Genomic DNA, 19,718 nt, shown 5'->3' with positions numbered 1-19,718 from the left:
GGTTTTCTTGGTCTTGCACCTAGGGCTTTGGGAAACACGGATTGATATTTTTCACCATTTTATAGGCTCCATGACTAACCACATTAAGTAAAAATAATCGATAATGAAAATAATCAAAAGTTGCTGCCCTATTCCTATTGTCCATTCCAGAGTATGCAACAATAGCATACTTATAAGTTATCAGGTCATTTATGTGAAAGTAGTCCAATAAAAAAACTCATGCATTCAAACTTTACTTTAAAAAAATAAATACATATTAGCTGTAAAATATATGTAAGTTTTAATATAGATAATTAAGACAAATGCATTATATTAATGTTTAATACATACTTCATCTAGCCATCAGATCTTAAGTATAGTGGATTAAAACTAGTCTCACACAATACACTAGTCCTGCAAAAGCATCTAAAATTGACATTGAGAAACTGTGTAGTAGTAATTTTCTAATAAAATGAAGTTATGGTACCACAGTTGAAAAGATAACACAACAAATGAGGCTAAAATGTGCAGTCATGGAAGAATACTGTCTTTATTGTTCATTTCACTACAACAAAGTTAAACACACTGATTGTCAGTTGATACATTTAAACTAGTTGAAAACTGTTAATACATAACTGTAAAACTCTTGTCTGGTTTACATATTACAGGATGTGAAATACAACTGTCAGTGCAAACATTTTGCAATTTAAAATGCTTCTTTTTAATACATCAGTCCTTCAGTTCATTTCAATACCCATTTCTGTAATAAGATAAATTACATTAATTGAACATATTGATCTCACCCAGCAAATACTGTAATAATATAGTGCTTAAGAGAATTTCCTACGGATAGTTTATAGTGCTGTGATTCTTCTTTAGAAAGACCAAAAGAGAAACAATTTAAACCTTTAGAAAAGTCATGTCATTTAACAATGTTTACAAGGCTGAACTGTGACAACCCACACTTTCCAGAAAATCTCTCTCTTTTTATATTGTTCTGTATCTGTACGAAGACTTAAGACCTGGTTCCAAACCAACCAGCTGCAAGATGGATCACAACCTTATAACAATTGATTTAGATAAAAAATGAGTTTTAAAAAAAAAGAAATAAAGCAAAGGTGTCACAAGAATGTGAACCTAATATCCTTTATCATCCCACACAGCATTGTAAATGTCACTGGACTCATTCACCAGCCCCAAACTGCAATCACATTTTCTGTTTTATCTATTATAATTGGTTATTTCTTATACAAATGATATATATATATGGTTATATATGATACTGAATTCTGCCACCTGTACATCTTTGAGGTGGTTTACATATGCATGGTGATAAAAATATATCTGACAAGAGGAAACTAAGAAAATAATTCATTAGATAAATCAAGTGGAGTGTTAGCCTGTATTTATTTGTTCCAGTAGATCTCATAAGACTTCTTCTCTGAGTAATTGGCTTCTGTTGTTCCTGTGCCACATCTGACTTTTTCCTTTACTACTTTCACTACCAGACCACCAGCCAAGGCAATCCCTGCTGCAGCCTTGCCTATCTCAGCCACTGCATTCAGGATGCGTGTTGTTGTTGCCACAGTGCCCCAGGGGTCTGACACAACCCTGCTGGCCACTGAAGCCACACCGGGACCTGTTAACCCACACACATCACCAGCAGACCCAGCTACTGCTGCTGGGACATTAGCAGCCACCTGCTGAACTAGAGCTGTCCCTGCTGCAGTGCACTGAGAAGTCCCAGTACCTGCACCTACACTTCCTACCGTGGCCAATGCATGCTGCCCAGCAGCTGAAGCTAAACTACTCTGAGCTACAGAAGCACTGGCTACACCCGCTGTCCCCACTGCTGCTGTTTCAGCTCCACTGAGGGCTGCTGTGCTGGAAGCTGCTCCCCCCAGAGCTGTGCCTAAAGCAGCTCCAGCTCCCACTGTGCCCCCAATACCTGCTGCCACCCCCACAGCAGAGGCCCCTATGATGCTAACCTGCCCAAGAGCATCCAGAGCGCCCTCCCCAGGACTGGCAGCCTCAGCACCTGCAATGGCTCCCACAGAACCACCCACAACTCCACCTGTTGCTACCCCCAGAGCCACTGCAGTTTTCCCTGAGGCTGCCGCTACTATGGCCCCTACAGCTTTCCCAACACCTGTGCCTCCCACTACAGATATTCCAGCTACCTGACCTGCAGCAAAACCAACCGAGTTCCCCACAAGAGACGCCCCGGCTGCAGCTGCTAGAGGGGCAGCTGCCCCAAACACTGCCCCCACTGCCAAGCCTGTGGCTCCGGCAGCCACCAGGATCTTTACTCTCTCCAGCACCTTAGCAGACAGTGCAGCCTCTCTCCTCATCCGCATCAAGGATGAACGGAGAGACTGTCGCCTGACGACAGCCCTGCTGCTGCCCCTACGCCTGCTTCTGAACTGGTCCCTACATCTCTCCACTCTGTCCCTCAGGAAGCTAAATGCACCCCTCTCTTCTGTCCATCTCTCCAGCATAAAATCCTCTTCATTTCCTTTCTCCAACTGCCTCCTCCTGAGCCTTTGTGATTCTATTTCACTGCTCCCTGTTTTGTCAGACTCCAAGTCACACTTCCTTCGTTTTGCAAGTTTAGCCTGTTCTTCCATTGTGTCGTTGTTTCCCCCTTGTTCCTCCCCCTCTGCCTGCCCTCGCTCCCACAGCATCCTTTTCTGCTCCTCCCTGATGGCAGCCTCTGCTTCTAAAAACATGGTATTGGTATAAAACCCTGTGTCAGTCTCCTTCACCATCTTGTCCACCTTCAACAAGAGTTCTTTAACCTGCACTGTGTTACTGGGGTCTTTGTTGTTGAGCACGTGGTATCTGCCCCCACACCTGTCAATCAGAGCCTTAAGCCCAGCAGGTGCAGTCTCCCTCAGGTACTCTTCTATCCCCAAGCCCTCTAGGTCATCACCCCTGGTAAAAAGAACCAGTGTGTGGTGACGGACTGCATCCTCCCCGAATATCTTGCTCAACTCACAGACAGCCTGGTTCTCACTGTCTGTATAACGTCCTACTGGCACCACCAGGAGGAAAGCGTGTGGGCCCGGGGCAGAGAGAGACACACATTTGGCTACCTCCGCATGAATCTGCTCCACACTAAGGTGAGTGTCCCCAAAACCTGGCATGTCAACCACCGCGACTCCCCTCACCCTCCTCTGTGTGACAGCCTGGCCATCCTCCAACATGTCCTCTTCCTCAGCGAGCTCAGTGCTCCCCTGCTCGCAAATCTGGGTGACAGAGCTGGCACTAATCTGTGACAGGAACTGCCTCCGGCCCAAGATGGTGTTTCCAGACGCACTCTTGCCAGATCCGGTCTTTCCGATGAGGACCAGCCTGAGTTCTTCACTCCATCTGGTTCCAGAGTCGTCTTCTTCCTTCTCAGCCTCCATACCAACTGGCTCCTTTTTCTCTTCCTCATCCCCTGGTGGAAAAACTGCACAACAGAAATTGTCTGTAACTTGACAGTATTTCAATTTTGAATATGTTCATTGCAAGGACATAAGCTAATATAAACCATACATTCCCTCATTAATTGAAATACAGCTAGTGATGGAAGAAGTACTCAGATCCTCTATTTAAAAGTACCAATATAACTATGTAAAAATACTCCATTACAAGTAAAAGTCCTGCATGAAAAATCCTACTTAAGTAAAAGTACATTAGTATTAGCAGCAAAATGTACTCAAAGTATTAATGTAAAAATACTTGTTCTGCAATAACTGATATATCATTATTATATATGACATCATTAGGTTATTAATACTGAAGTATCGGTGTATAAGCAGCATGTTACTGTTGTAGCTGTTGGAGGTGGAGCTAGTTTGAACTACTTTATATACAGTTGGCTAGTTTAGTCCAGTAGTTCCCAACAAGATGGGTTGTGAGATGATTAATGAGAGAGGAAAGAAGAAAAAACAAAGTTCTGGTACACAAATCTGTTATCAGTTTTTGGACTTTTTCTCTAATCTTTGATTTTTGGTGAAATATTGGATCATTTGAACATTTACTGAAATGAAACCATGTGAGAAGTTTAGAGGGAAAAAATCACTATTTGGTGGAGCGGTTAACAACTCATGGACATCTGAAATGTGACCCTGACTACACACTGCTTTTTGTAAGACATCAAAAGCCAAAAAGGTTGTGGATGCTTTAACAATGTGTGGTATTTTAAAAGCTTGTTATATTATCCATTGTGTCAAACCTTCATCTGGAAAGTAACTAAAGCTGTCAAATGTAGTGGAGTAGAAAGTACAATATTCCCCTCTGAAATGTAGTGGAGTGGAAGTATAAAGTAGGATCGACTGGAAATGCTCAAGCAAAGTACAGGTACCCCAAAATTATACTTGAGTGCAGTATTTGAGTAAATGTACTTAGCTACTTTACACCAATAAAGACAGCAATCGAGACTTCTAAAAAAATCTCCTGTTTTATGTCGCTAACAAGTCTAGTGAAGTCAGTGTTTGTCAGGAAGGTTCTGCACAGAAACAAAACATCACAGCTGAATAGGTTAACATTAGCTTCAGTCAAGTGAAATGAGGAAACAGCTACCAACTAACCGCTAGGTGGTGAGGCTAGCTGCTATTTATATCGCATAATACCACCCAAAAATAATCAACCTTGACACTAAAGATCAGACATCACATAGAGACATCACGTTTTAATCCAAAATGCTCTGGTGTAAGCCTATACCATTTAATACCTAGCATTAAAATAACAGTTTAACATATATTGACTACAAACAGCTAATTTAGCATTAGCAAGCTAGCTTTAGCATGTCGCTAAATTGAAATGAAAACTGATTGTCAAGACAGGAAGAGATTAGGTTATTTTACCTGAGTCCACGTTGTTAGACATCTCTCGGTCTGGCTAAAGGAGGATGTTTCTTCTCTACATTCAAGCTCCTGCTATTAGCATCTTCTGGATGTAGCCGAGGCTACATGCGAAGTTGAGCTCAAACTAAACTGTTCAGCCCAAACAAAAACACTGGAGTTGATTTGTAGGAAGTATGTTTGGTGTCGGGCTGCCCTCTGTTGGCTGATCTGCTCAACTACACACACACAAATGGGACTGACATACATTTTCTTTGTACATATCAGTCACTTTATTTCAGTAAATAACAAAATGGCTTGTTCATTCTGCAGCAATGATATTCTTTCTCTGAATATACATATAGTTTTTTAACAGTCGTAATACTATTTCAAAATTACATCAATCTCAGTTCCATAGATCTAAACCATTAAAATATGTTACTTTCCAGAAAAAACAACAACTATACAACCGACTTTTTATGCATAACAAAGAAACAGATGCAGGGCTGCAGGATGAAGGGTCACATACTGTATTTGTGAATGACAGTTTTTCCAACAGGATAAAATAACTTGTATTGACTAACAACTACAGGGACTGGTGTAAAAAGAACTTAAAACTACTGAGAGATTGCCAAATACAGTATGTAAACGGAAAATTCATGGACGATCCCTGTGACAGTGATAAAATAAGAATTACTTAAAAACACACAAAAAAAGATTAACATAAAACTATATTCCATCATCATTTCAAGCTTAACCTAATCAGAAACTGTCTGCATTTAATGAGGTGAAGTCAAATTTATATTTGGCACCCACACGTATTTAAAGCATATGGGTTTTAGACACATTAAATCTAGACCAGACACAATACAGTGGTATTTGCAAAGTTTTGAAGCAAATTTATTATACTAAAATGAATTATATTCCAAAGTACAGTTATGTAATCTTTAAGTTATCAAAAATGAGTTTCCCTTATCAACTCTTATCCCCGAGGCGTCTTTTACCTCTTGTACAACGTTAGATTTTCCAATTATAAATCACTGTAGAAGTACAGCAATACAGGCCTTTGTCAGAAACTGACTAACCTCCACTTCACTTCTTTTTTTGTGTCACATTGAGGGTTCCTCTCTTGAGCACCTTGCTTTTGTACAAGTGAGGACAGCTTTGACTTCCTTCACTGTCATCAGCGTCTACAAGTCAAGCCATCCCTTGTGGACTGTGCGTATGCTCCTTCTTCTTCTTCTTCTCCTCTTCTCTGCTCTGCTCTCCGCCAGCACTGAGGTGCGGCGCTATAGCTCGTTGCGAGAGCGGGAGATGCGAGGGCCTTTCCTGATTTCTTTCCTCTTCTCTTCCTTCCTCCTCCTCTTCTCTTCCTCCCTCAGGATCTTCTGGAAAGCCTCAGCGGTGTGAAGCACCTGAAGCAGATGAAAAAGGGCGAGAGACAGATTCTTGGCACAGCTGTGTGAAACATAATGCTTAGAAAAAGGACTTTTTATGAAGACAGCATGATAAAGCAAGAGTCTGTAAGTGTGTGTGTGTCCCTCTTACACTCCATGTTGTTATTTCTGGTGTACGGTGAAGGTGTAACTACACAATCTCCAGGATGTTAGAAGGTGGTTATTAGGTGAGTACTAGTGGCTGTATGTGGCTGAATATTAAAGGGTGATGGAGAAGTCATTAAGAGCGGTCACTAGAGTTACCACACATGCATGACGACAGGATGATCATGCATGAGTGGGGAACATGTATGCATCTTACTCACATCGTCTCTCTCTGTGCGGTAAGGATTCATAAAGTCTGGGGATTTCTCTGTTATTCCCAGCTCCTGTGACATCTGAGAGATGAGAGGAATAGACAGATGACAAAAGAGGAGATGAGGAGACACTGTCACATTACTTATTCTACAGCTAAAAAGCAGTATGATACAATTAACAGGAAGTTACAGACAAAATCTACATTTTAGCCTCTTTTCATGTTTCAGCATTGTGTGAATTTGAGAGAAGGGGATCAAAAACTACTGAGGCACAAGTGAGGGCTGAATGCACGCTTTCGGGGTGCTGACGGCTGCTGCTTCAAGTCTCAGAATTAATCCACTATATAATCCTCTTGGCACATTGCTAAGGTCACAGATTAATCCTGCAAGAGTTTAGTTCATTAACCCCCACAAACAGGGAATACCCATTTGATTTGCCTCGCTCTTTAAAGATTCAAAGGCCACAATGCATCATGGACAAATGTGATGACAAACAACTCATTTTGCAGTCATGCCACAGACTGACAATAAGAATGTATTGCACACTAACATGACAGCAGATTATACTAAAATCTCCATATCTATCGTATCACCTGAATGATGTTGGTTCTGTAGTTTCTGTGTCTCATTTATACCATTGTGCTTTATGTTGCAGTCTTTACACTATACTCTCCTGCAGGAAAAAAGGTTTTTGTTTCAACATACTCTTATATTGAATTCTGCATCTAGACTCCACAATAGGGCTATAACTAATAAATCCACCGATGATTCTGCTCAATTCATTTCTTCCAGCAAAGATTTGATGCATCATCATATCTAACATTTTGCTCACGGTTCAGTTCAACCCAATTCAATTAAATTTCTGTCCTCCGAAATGTATAAAAGCACTATGTATGTGCAGGAAATTGTAAAACAAGGCTAAACTGATTCAGTCATCAATATTAAAACCCATGTTAACCTTACACGCAGGCGCTAGTTGAAAGAATGACTCATTTCTATATTTTCAAGGCCTTTACTTTTAGCCCGAAACCACATTAGCTCCACATTTTCAGCAACAACAGGCAACAACACTCTTTCTGTTAAGCTCTGTTGAATGGAGATATCACAATCTTTAAATGCAGCCGGTCAAAAAGCAAGGCTTTAACAGTTGGCCTTCAAACCTTGAATCCTTATCAGTGGATTATGAAATGACTGTTACCATGACTGTCGACGGGTAACAGTTACAGCATGGACAGGATAGATTATTCTCTTGTCTTACAAGTGTGAGTACGTGTTGGTGGGCTCCTCCAGTGAAAACCCCTGTCTGGTTACAGAAATTCAGCCCCCAGCGTAGTAGACCTCCCCAGTCAGCGTTCCGGTCGTAGTAGTGGTGCACAATACGGGGAAAACGCAACGCCACGTCACCAAAGAATGCTGTATTCTCCACCACATGGGAGTAAGCTGCAGAGATTTATAGAGAGAGGAAAGAGAGAAACAAGTAGGCAGGTTAATTAAAAGAAATGAGGCAGAGAAGGACAATTTTGATGATTTTGAAGATACATTTGTGCTGACAAAACACACAGAACATGCTGATAAATAAGAACAAAGGGAAGAGCGCAGCTCAAGCAACGGTTGATGTTGTTCGGGAACACTCAAATAGGTGGTGATGGGGTTGAATAAGCCTTAAGAGCAGGGAAGCTGATGTTCATGACATTCAGACAGACGTTAAAAAAAAGAGAGCTGATATCATTGGCACCCGCTGGCACCAAAAGCGGATAAAGATGAGAGGAAAAAAAGACTGACAGAGGTATAGCTTTTGGAGACAGGTAACACAGCACAAGACAAACCAGTCAGAGGTGGAGACAGAAGTGAGAAAGTGTGAAAGACACATTAGAGATGCTGCTAGATAAAGCGGCTAGTATAAGGAGAGCAGGAGAAAGAGACATTGAAAAAATGTAATGATGAAACAGCTGAGGTGTAAAAGCGAATCAGACCTTCTTTGATCTTATCATCCATGGGGAACGGGTCGTCAGGGTGCATGTTGGCTGCAACCAGGATTTGTCTCGAGTCCTCCAACACCTTAAATGAGAAAAATAGCTCAATAGCCAGGTTTACTTACTTTACACATCAGGTTTTGAATCTAGAGCAGTTCATAACACATGGTTTCTGCAGACTTCACCTAGTTCAATTTGACATTTTAATACCACAAAGAAAGCACTTTAATTTTCCTGTTTCACAGTCAAAGTATGAGAGATATCATTAAAAACCATTAGGGATAATGAGGCCTTGAATTTTTTATTAAGTGCAATGTGAAATAAATGTCAATTTATTTAAATTTATTTAACTTTTTTGTCATCATCATTATTGTCATGACCTGCATGTGGATAAGGAGCAGAAAAAGAATGGATGGATGGACCAATTAAAAAATAAGTAATTCATTTAAGGTCAGAGGTCTGGAACAATGGAAATGGGGATTTTCCAGCCAGGTTTTGCTAAAATCACATTTTATAATCAACATTACTGCATCAGGCAGGCTAGAAAAAACATGTTAGACCTTTGTGAATTAAATTTAAGACTTTCAGATACCTGTTTTTTTTTTAAAACCTTTTTAGGCATTTTTTGAGGAAACCTAAATCAATGCTTTTTAAAGACTTTTCAAGACCTGCAGATACCCTGATTATAAGTGGTTTCAGATAATATAATTAAACTGGGGACTTGTTTGAAACCTGTCTGACCCTTAAGGTTAAAGACGAGAGATTTCACACTTTGTCATATTGTTGTTAAAAAAGAAAAACTACACAGACATCGACTGAAATTAAACAGTCAGTGACGTGTTTATGAGGATAGCACATGGAAGAGATATGAGCAGGAACACTCTTTAGCACTCTGTCTCACACACACACACACAGAGGTATAGAAATGCTGACAATGTATTTCAGCCACTGAAGATTGACTATGCTAGGCGTCCTTGAGAGGCACGCAGATGCATAGATAACTGTCCTCTGGGAAACTGAGGCATACTGTAAAGCAAAGCCTTCAGCCCAGTGCGAGTGAATGGCACTCCAAGCAGCTGAGTCTGAATTAACATTCAAATGTATGCGAGGAAACATGCTGATGAATGTAATCATTTGATTCGAAGCCTTTGATTCAGCTGCAAAACCTTCTTGTCCTTCAATATGCTGAGAGCACAAGAAGGTTGAGCTCTTAGAAATAACTGTTGTTGTTAGTGGGGTTTCTTTTTATAATACTTGTGGCCTTGTCTGTGCTTGAAATTGCTGCTTCCCACAGACAGATGTGAGCATGTGATGTGAGAGCAAACACAGACACACACTCCCTACCTTGAAGAGTCCTTTGAGCATGATGTCTATGATTTTGTACTGCTGGTTGATGTCGTTCAGCTCAACCAGATTCTTGAGCGCGTTCAGCTGATCTTTCCTCTTGGTCTCAAACAGCCGCTTATCTGATAAGAAGAGATCAGGAAGAACGTACACTTTCCACATGGGCATAACTCACGTAAATAACTCGCTCACACACCCGTAAGTTCACACTCTGTGATGTGCGCACACACACACACACACGGTCTGACAAGTTTGCAACCACACACATGCTTGCGCCTTTGGCAGCAGAAGGATACAGATCTCCAGGTTCGAGTCGTGTCTCGGCCTGTGCATGTCGGAGTCTGCAGAGCTGAGGGCGGCAGCGGCGAGTGCCAGGACCACCGCACACACACTCCGCATGGTCAGCAGATGGCAGCAGAGGGGCACTCTTCTGAACATAGATGACAAAACAGGAAATGTAGATCACACTGTTTAACATCAAAGTATTGGTAGTTGCCTAATTTCTATTTGTTTAAGGATACAGAAGGTGCATCTCCACCTCTAAAGAGAATCTGTGACCGTCATGCTGAACACGTTTTCTTTTGATAAAAGGGGTTTCACTGTCATCTGAAAACAATGAGCTTTCATTGGAACTATTCATGAAGCGGTTTTTCTTCTTCCAAAGCTGCTAGAAAGGCTCTCTCTCTCCTGTGATACTTTTGGAATATGTAAAATAGAGAGACATGCTGGGGATAAGTGGTCAATATGGAACACCAGAGGGTAACCGGCATTTGAAGAGGGGCTCCTTATGTTCATTTTAAAAAGACACATCTGATGTCTGGCACTTGCATAATCCCTAGAGGAACTTTTACATTCTCTGTACGAGACTCTCTCTCTGCTCCTGCTTCGCCTCTGCCTCGTCCCTACTGGTCTCTCTCCATCCAAAGCAGTGGTCTTCTTCAACATTTTCATTCAGCTGCAACTTCCTTCCCCTCAGAGGCTTTTTTATACATTTGAAAGGGAGGGATGAAAGCGAGAAGATAAATAAAACAGCTAAAAATAGGGCCTGATCAAATGAAAATTTGATGAAAGCCAAACTTTAAGGAAAACATTAGCAGAAAACAGAAGTAACTGGAGGGAGGAAAGGAGGGGACAATGTTGACGAAAAGCTACAAGACATAATTTACATAATTCATGCATAATTTAGCAAGGGCTCCATCAATGATACTATCAGAAGGATGCAGGAGGGTAAGGTACAGGGCTTAGCTGGGGGTGTGGCGTGTGCAGGGAGGGTGAGAGTGTGAGAAGCAGGAGGAGGAGGAGGAGGAGGACAGGAGGCAAGAGATGAGAGGAGGGGTGTTGAGGCGTTGGGAAGGGGTGGGGCAGAGGGGGAAGACCCTGCGGGAAACAACAGCTTTTCTGGTGAATATTTCATCTACCTTTGCTAAGACACTACGGTAAAACTGAGAGACGCAAAGATAGGAGAGCCAGTGCAAGATAGAGGAGGCTGTGTGAGAGGATAATGAGCACGAGGGACTTGATTTTGCACTGACAAAATTAATCTTTACAAGCCCGGCTGCTGAGTCTTGAATCTGAAGGACTAAGAAGTGAGCAAAAGTCTCGAGGTGTGAATGTTAATTTAGACTGAATGTGCCCCCTTAAGAAACTCGCTCAAATGAGAGAGAAAGCATATGCTCCTAGACATACACTATCCCTCTTAAGAGGACAGCAGCATGATGAGGACTGTAATCTTACAGTTGAGGAGACATAGAAGTCTGTAATGAAAAAGAAAGCAGACTGACTCCCTTTTGTTGCAGCTAACTTTAAGAGGTCTGTGGTCATCAAAGTCTCTTATTTAAAAATATAACTGAAACGCAACTTCCTTTCTCACTCTGTCAGCAGAAAAAAAGTGTTCCTCGAGACAGCTGAGTGAAGACAATGTTCGATTAAGGCCAATTTGTGCATTCTGAGAACATCTTTTGGGTTGCTTCCCAGCTTTCTGAGAAATGCTGCACTAAATATCCTTAAGTGCTAGTCGAAAGCCTCAATATTTCTTGATAACAGCCAGGGAAAGCGGGCCTTGTCTCTCCTGTGGCAGCAGCTCGCCGGGTTATTTGATGTTCCTGTGTACTTCCAAGCAGGCAGCTATATAGCTCTGACAGATATTTATGAGCAAAATAGTTATCGCCACTGGCACAATTTAGTGCAGTCAACACATGCTGTATATCCAGCAGCTGCTAACGTTTCCATGCAATAGGGCAAAGTGCTGAGACTTTAGGAAGTAGAATAAGAAGGACATTAGGGGCGGATCAATCATCTCTAATGTGGCATGGGCAGAAATTAGGGTCTAAATGCATCTATTAACTGTAAGCAGGCAACGCTAATTAAACAGAGCGATTATTTTAGAAAATCTTACTCATTGGAAAATCTAGCAGTGAAGCACTCATGTTCATATTACACTTGGCTATAGCTCGACCAAATGAGAGTGACTGATGCACACTACTGCACACTGCAGAAACAATTCTCTCAGAACTGCAACGACTCATCGATTCAATTAGTTGATCGGCAGGAAATTAATCTGCAACTATTTTGATAATCAAATAATACATTTTTTGTAATTTTTCAGGCAAAAAGGCCAAATATTGTTTGGATTCAGCATCTCAAATGTGAGGATTTGCTGCTTTTCTTTGTCATATGTGACAATAAATGAAAAATCTTCAGGTTTTGGACTGTTGGTTGGACAAAATATGCAAATTGAAGACATCAATGTGGGCTGTGAGAAATTGTGAAAGCCATTTCTTCAGCTATTTAATCATTTAGTAGAAAAAAACAACTTCTCAGCTCATTAAAAGATTATGAAAATAATCGTTAGTTGAAACTGTGGATTACCTGCTGACAGAAAATATTATCTTCAGTGCACCTTAACTGCATGCTGGGCCGTTTGGTGAGAAATGAGACCTTTGACAGATAGACCACTAACACCTTAGTGATAGCCTGTGGCCATAACAGCAGCAAGGAGGTCATCTCTACATTCCCCACCTTTTTTTTTTGTTGCCAGAGGCATATACAGAGTACACACATCAGCCTTAAACACGTACTGTAGGACCATCAATACAACTCAGCTGCCCTGCAAGAAGATGCACTGTCGTATTCTCCCCTACTCAGTCCTAAACTGGGTGGATTTCCTTCCAGCTGACTCACTGGTTCAGATTTGGTCTGTCACTGTGGCACACAAGTTAGGCGAGGTGTCTTTGCCGCGGGGAGGTCTGAAGGCAGAGTAGTTCTTGCTGAGGCCGTGTAAGCCCACGTAAATCTCTTGGCCGGAGGAAATTTTCTTCTCTGCCAACAACAATCTCCTGTGGCAGAGAGGCTTAAGTTTATTTCCTGTGTGGGGGATCCAGGTTCCCCAGCTTTGTCAAATAAGTAGGCTGCCATATCTAATCATACTACAGACCCGTGAAGATAGCTCCACTCTGCTGTTTGAATTCCCAGTAGTGTGAAAACACGCATCTGATATCCTGCAATGCAATGCTTTGCATTCCTACTACATCTCTAATCCCAGCAGGACAAGAAAAAAAAATTCTAAAAATAATCTTCAATCAAGAGTGGGAAACAGTCCAAATTGATAACCAGCCAACTGTGACATTAATTTTAGGAAGCAAAACTGACCCTTGAGGTGTAAGCAGCTCAACAGAGGATGGAGGGAGAGAGATGCCTATCAGACAGCTGGATGTGCAGCAGGAGTGAATCCAGATTCCCCTCAGGCTGCAAGCTTGCTGTGGGAGGTTTGAGGTTCAAGGACTGACACATCATGTCTCTCTCACTCTCTGCTTGCATCTGCGAGACTCTCCCTCTGTCATTATTCATGCAGAGGCACAGCCACGGACATGCGTAATGGTGATGATGATGGCTGGGTCTGAATAAAGGCTGTCATGTGGACCATCAATTACAGATTGCTTAATTGATTGCGTGTCCCCTACCTGACCCGCGCGACTGTCTACAGGAAATTATGAGTTTATTTACTTAATTTTAAGCCAATAATTACGAGAATGTAATGAGACATGGGTGTAAGATCACATCTAATGATGATATACATCAACTCCACAATAATACATTAAAATATTTATATAATGCTTCATTAAGGGGTGCGCTTGAGAGAATTAACTAAGCATTTGAAGTCGCTCCTCGACAAATCGATTCCGCCGGTCATCGCAGCTGTATGCCCCGCCGTGTCCATCAGCCAGCGGCCAGCACAGTAGATCCGACCGATAAAGCGCTGGACATTACGGCTACAAACTCCCGGATCACTCACCGTGTTGTAGCGAGAGACGGCGGCGCCACACGGCAGCGATTAGCGGCCAGCGTTCAGTCCAAAGTAGTGCAGTTTAACCTTTTTATCTGCGCACAAAACCTTAAAGGTCAGCTCGCCGAGGAGGAGGACGGGACAGTCAATTTGTCCCGGTGGATCCTCAGGTGACAGCAACACGAAGGTGGAGGTGTTCATTTACATGCGGCTCTCGCTCCTCCACTCCGCCAGTGCCACGATCACACCGGCTGGCTCGCCTTGGACGAATGACAGCGAGCGGGTGTAAAACGCGGCGGAGGATGTGGTTTCCACACGGAGGATTTAGCAAGGGACACCACATGAAAAAAAAAGAAAACAAGGGAGTGCGTTCCGTTCCCGTTTCCCTCAATCTGCTTCCTCTCATATGCTGATGCTTTAATGCTGACATCTTGCCAGCCACGTTTTGTTAAGATCACTTTCTATAAAATGACATAAATAGAAAGAGGATTAAAAAGATGTAGGCTACACGCTAGGTGATATAAGGGGGGGGGATTTAAAATTCAATAAGATGCTGTATCTCCAGCAGTACTCAACTACAGTGGATGACAGGGGCTGTGTTGATGATCATTTTTAAAGCTTACTATGACCACATGAATATTTAGGTGCCTATTTTCAAAAAGGAAAGCCTTATTTACTTTGAATTAAATGTACATGAGAAGTCCACTTGCTCTCCCTGAGTTTTACTGAAGTAATAGGAACGTTTTTTATTTTCTTCCTAGGATGCCTGAGATCCACACCAGACATCATCAGTCACACAACACTGCTCTGAGGTGCACAGCCAGTTTGACTTTCAGCTCCCATGACATACATACCAGTATGTGTGACTGTCAAACTTGCCAGTTGCCTGTAGGGTGCCACACTTACAAACTGCTTTGTGAAGGTGTGCGGGTAATCAGTCATCCCAGTGCAAGGTCATGTAACCGTCAGTGGGACAAAACCTTGTCCCTGGGCATGGTTTAAAAAAAAAAAAAAAAAAAGAACTGAAGTTTGAGTAGGGTAAAGCTAGTTACTGCCATGACGTGGCCAACCGCTTATTTGGGTATTCATTCAATGTGATTTGTACCTCTATGAAGTGAAAAGAGTTCACCTTGAACACTTCTATCACTCCAGAGCTGTAAAATTCATGAAAAAGTCATTTTATATAAATACAAAAATATTCAAATGTTGTTCTGTGACTGACCATGTCTTTGAGTGGTCTAGAAAATAATAGAGACACTGGTATAGTGTATTTAATGGTATCATATCACATGAAAACTATCATGTGTGCTATGTTGGAAAATTAGTTTTTGATCAGATTCTTTTTCAGTGTTTAATTCCCTTTTAATGACAAACGATATTAGTTTATTCAACTTTTCTTTAGCACTGCCAGTAAATATAAACTACTGTCAATGAACAAATACATGCAATAAATTCTTTAACTGTGACACTAAAATTTAGGCAGGCACACGTGCTGCTTAAATAGCACAACAGAAAAACAAAAGGAATCAAGGAAAAGTGAAAATAATGAACGATGAAACGAACTGGCAAACTGATGGCGTAATAATTTCTAAAATGTATGAATCAGTTTGCTGGAACATCAATCTGCCGTCACTGTGAAGTCAGACAGACAGATGGACACATCTCCAACACACCTGAAGCAAAGAGTTAAGGAACAATGAAGCACGGTGAGAAAAGTACTGCAGGCGTCTGTTTATGTTTGAGAAAGAGAGAGAATTTAATAATCTGATTATTAAAATGGGAACACACAACACAGAAATTGAAATATTTCCATTCTCCCAAATTTCCACTAGTGAGATAATTTGAGAAGCAAGTATAACTATGTGCTGCAAAATTAACAGATATTTAGCTAATATCTCCTGTTTGATGAACAGAAGCTCAAAATATTTTTAATAAGTGAATGTTTTATTTAACTACTGCTTCAATCATAGTTGAGCATTCCACTTGTCCTCGGTGTATTTATTCACTATCAATGTGATATGATAATATTGTTTTTATGTAACAGTGGCCAACAAAGCTACTATCAAACTGAACAGACAGAAACTAAGTACATGAGAGTGTGCGGGTGGGTGTGAGTCTGTGTGTGTGACAGATGTACTGAGCCTTTAAATACGGACTCTGACTGAAATACAGTAACGACTTTGTGTTGTACAACACACTTTCAAAGGGATTAAGTGAAAAGCACAACAGACATTCAATAAATTGCCACAGAAAATCAATGAAGAAGCCTTGCTGACGTTTGAAGTACGGTTTCGGGTGCTGAGATTGTGTGCAGGTGTGTATGTGTTGCAGCTTTTACAACACTTGTCAGATACTTACAGGGGTGTATTCAGGGGGTTTTTTTGCAGAGTGTCAGCTGCTGTAGTTTCACTATGTACAAGGTGCAGGATGTCAGGCTGTGTGTGTGTTGTACAGGTCTGAGGTGTGAATGAGCGTGTTTCACTTCAGGTGAGGGATACAGGACGTTGCTGGGCAGACTGGGGCTGCAGATCTCGGTGGGCGACTGTGGTTCGAGGGACTCTATCACACTCCTCACTCTCTGCTTGTGCTCCTCTGTGGGTGGCGGCTGCAGGACACTGCTCTGGATCTGAATGGATGAAAGAAGAGGGAGAGTTTTATTCTTTAAAAGGGAGAGGAGAGACACAGCAGGAGAAAGAAGAAGCATATGAAGTAATGAGAAGAGAATGAGCACAGGACATAATGCCGATACTGGGACTAAAGGTTAATAGACAATGAAGAGGAGGGTGAGAAGAAAAACCATATAAGAGGAAAAAAGAAGAAAATGTCCAAATCAGAGAAAAGAGGCTTAAGGTCTTTTTTTTCTAAGTGGTTGTTAAAATTGTCAGAAAACTAGAGAAAATAAATTTTTAACCTTAACACAACCAGCGATCCACTTAAAAAACAAAATGCTTAGACAAGCTGAAAAAAGCCAAATTTGTGTTTATAGTTACAGCGTACAAGTGGGAGCAGAGAGACTCACACACACACACACACACACACACACACACACACACACACACACACACACACACACACACACACACACACACACACACACACACACGGGATTTGCAGAGCGCTAAATAAGTAAGCAAGACAGGAACCTCTTCTACTGCAAAAACAAAACTATTTATTTCAGCTGTCACAGTCACATACAGTAGATAAAAATGTGCCCAAAGCCTGTGAGAAAGCATATAGCTACACTGTAGATGTAACTATATACTTTAGGCAACAAGAAAGAATGAACACTTGTCTTAAACAACAATCAAGAAATGAAAATCTTGTTAAAAAAAAAAAAAATCACAATCAAGAGAAAACTTTTCAAAAGTTAAAAGATTACAGTGCATACCCTGCAGGTACAAACAGTCCCAAAAGGGAAAGATTGTGAGTCCAAGTGCAAATAACAGAGCTGCCACTGATAAGCTCCTATGTAAAAATCAGAGGTTGAGAGACCTGCTTAAGGATTTCAGAGTATGTGAGTGAATACTTAATCATATCACTGTGAAACTGTGAATGATAGCCGCATGTTAAAGTTGGTGGAGAACATTACAGACACACACTGGTAAATTCAATCTTCTTTACATGAAAATAGTACAGTAGAAACCGCTTATAGTGATCACATCCAACTGGGTTAAATTGATCACTATAAGCTGATGATTATTATAGCCGTTTTTTTTTCTTAATTTCTCATGCAGATTACCATCTAATTAACATTTGTATATTTATTACATGAAGATAAAGTAATGAAACGGGGAGCTTTGCTATTTATTGAATTTTATTGACTGTTTCAAAATACAGAACAGCTGTTTCAAACGCTTGTTGTGTCACTGCTGCATCTCATTGGCTCGTTTTTGGCAGTTTGTCATAAGCTTCAAGGAGATGTTTTTCATTGAGAGACAATGACTTTTTCCCTGTCATGGTTTCAATATGCACGCAGCACCAGCCTCCCAGCCCAAAGCAGACGGGTTGTGTGTTGAGGCTGCGGGGGTGGGGGCCGCAGAGACGCCGTGGCGATAGAGTTAAACCAGAATCAACTTTTGGAGAAACGCAACCTAAAGCTGTACAATCCTGCCATGAGGGAAGACAGAAACATTACTGGGAAGAGGGGAGGACATTTATCTTCATTTGATAATGTTAAACGTAAAGTTAGGCTTTGCTGACGGCTTCTTGACTCATTTTAAAAAAAGACGAGGGGGTGGGGGCGTGGGGGCGAGCAGTGGTTGAGCGAGCTAGAGAGTGGATGAGGAGAGCGAGCAGTGGCAGCGAGAAAGCTGGTGAATGAGAGGAATAAAACATTATTTTCTGATTGTTTCACAGCAGTTACAAATAAAACACCCACACCCTGCACCTCCACACAACCCTGCGGAGGTGCACCGCAACGCCTGATAATGCTGCAGCCACTAAATACACATTATACATGCACTATGGGAGTCAGGTTAAAAGAAAATAGAATTACTGTAGTAGTACTGTTTTTTTCCATATGTTTTCATGTATGAAAAGACACAAAAATGAACACTGTCAGTGGACCATTGATTACTATAAGCAAATTATTGAAACAGCATTTGTATAGGAATGATTCTGTCCCGAGTCAGTTATATTTGATCCATATAAGAGGTTGTTCACTGTAAGCATGATCACAATAAGTGGTTTCCACTGTAATAATAAAAACATTATATTAAGGACATCAGATAAAAGGGCAAAAGAATTACTGTGTAACCCTTTGAAACAATGTTACAGAATTACAACCACATTAACACAATATTGTCATAAATGACAGCAGTACAACTATTGTTCTAAAAGCAACAAGATCCTTTATATCGTCACCAAATTACCATCAACTTCCTTATGATGATAATAATTATCATTCTCTGCACCACTGCAGTAAGTGAGTAAGTTGAAAAGCTGCAGGGATGAAAGACTTATTGTAACTTTTTGTCTGGACTTGTGTGGATTTTAAGTTAGACTGCAAAGGTAGCGTTTAGAATTGATGGTGAAGACAGCGGGTTCAGACAGAATGAATAATGTCTACTTCAATACTTCAGGGCTGTGGAGATCAGTCAAAGTGCTCAGCTGGACTCCCACAGCGTCCATGCTCACCCATATTGATTTGACATCAACAGGGCTGCACCAACAGATAAAATAAAAAAATGAACTACGATAACTGCCTGTATACAGTATGGTTGGTAGAAACCAAAAAAATAAATAAAAAATGAAACTTTAACAACACAAGAATGAAGAATTCTCCCTTTAGTTTGGGAGAAGTTATTAGAAGTCTGCAAGCATTCGAAATTATGTAAAGGAACTCTCCCTAAGGCCAGCTCTGATATGACAAGCTACTGTGGCTAAGCATGCAGCACACAGTGCAGCAGCTTCACCCTCTTACTGCTGTCCACTGACTCATGGATATGCATATAGTGTTAGAGACAGGAAGACAAGCTCAAGCAAATGTATAAAGAGGCAGGGTAAGACCAGAAATAGCCATGGGGCAAAGCTGCAAAAGCAAATGATGCATGTGTGCT

General features: G+C 41.2%; 3 protein-coding genes across 10 annotated transcripts in view; all 3 read right to left on the bottom strand.

Moving 5' to 3' along the window:
* Window positions 1-510: 510 nt before the first annotated feature.
* On the bottom strand, window positions 511-5,003 carry LOC121883974. The gene is made up of 2 exons (XM_042392430.1): window positions 4,833-5,003; window positions 511-3,433 (listed from the first exon to the last, which is right to left on the bottom strand). Exons 1-2 carry the CDS (start codon window positions 4,852-4,854, stop codon window positions 1,386-1,388), a joined length of 2,070 nt encoding a protein of 689 aa, XP_042248364.1. The 5' UTR covers window positions 4,855-5,003; the 3' UTR covers window positions 511-1,385.
* Window positions 5,004-5,077: 74 nt separating this feature from the next.
* LOC121883976 (coiled-coil domain-containing protein 134-like) lies at window positions 5,078-16,633 on the bottom strand. 6 transcript variants are annotated; one of them, XM_042392435.1, is made up of 8 exons: window positions 13,527-13,633; window positions 13,059-13,213; window positions 10,175-10,308; window positions 9,879-10,000; window positions 8,535-8,619; window positions 7,820-8,001; window positions 6,571-6,642; window positions 5,078-6,223 (listed from the first exon to the last, which is right to left on the bottom strand). In XM_042392435.1, exons 3-8 carry the CDS (start codon window positions 10,275-10,277, stop codon window positions 6,098-6,100), a joined length of 690 nt encoding a protein of 229 aa, XP_042248369.1. In that variant the 5' UTR covers window positions 10,278-10,308; window positions 13,059-13,213; window positions 13,527-13,633; the 3' UTR covers window positions 5,078-6,097. The 6 variants fall into 6 exon arrangements, with proteins under 6 accessions (XP_042248369.1, XP_042248372.1, XP_042248371.1 ...); XM_042392438.1 differs by lacking the exons at window positions 13,059-13,213; window positions 13,527-13,633 and adding an exon at window positions 16,519-16,633; XM_042392437.1 differs by lacking the exons at window positions 13,059-13,213; window positions 13,527-13,633 and adding an exon at window positions 14,170-14,974 and having other exon boundaries at window positions 10,175-10,305.
* Window positions 15,514-19,718, bottom strand: part of LOC121883972 (meiosis inhibitor protein 1) — a 61,089-nt gene continuing 56,884 nt past the window's right edge. For all 3 annotated transcript variants that reach the window (XM_042392426.1, XM_042392425.1, XM_042392427.1), the window contains 2 exons: window positions 16,659-16,786; window positions 15,514-15,833 (listed from right to left, as the gene is read on the bottom strand). In XM_042392426.1, the coding sequence (XP_042248360.1) occupies window positions 15,779-15,833; window positions 16,659-16,786 (183 nt within the window). In that variant the 3' untranslated portion in view covers window positions 15,514-15,778. The remainder of the gene's footprint in view (window positions 15,834-16,658; window positions 16,787-19,718) is intronic.

Source organism: Thunnus maccoyii, chromosome 18 (assembly GCF_910596095.1).
Source record: "Thunnus maccoyii chromosome 18, fThuMac1.1, whole genome shotgun sequence".
Lineage (NCBI taxonomy): Eukaryota > Metazoa > Chordata > Actinopteri > Scombriformes > Scombridae > Thunnus > Thunnus maccoyii.
The sequence above is the reverse complement of the archived record's forward strand: the minus strand, read 5'-3'. Positions and strand labels throughout refer to the sequence as shown.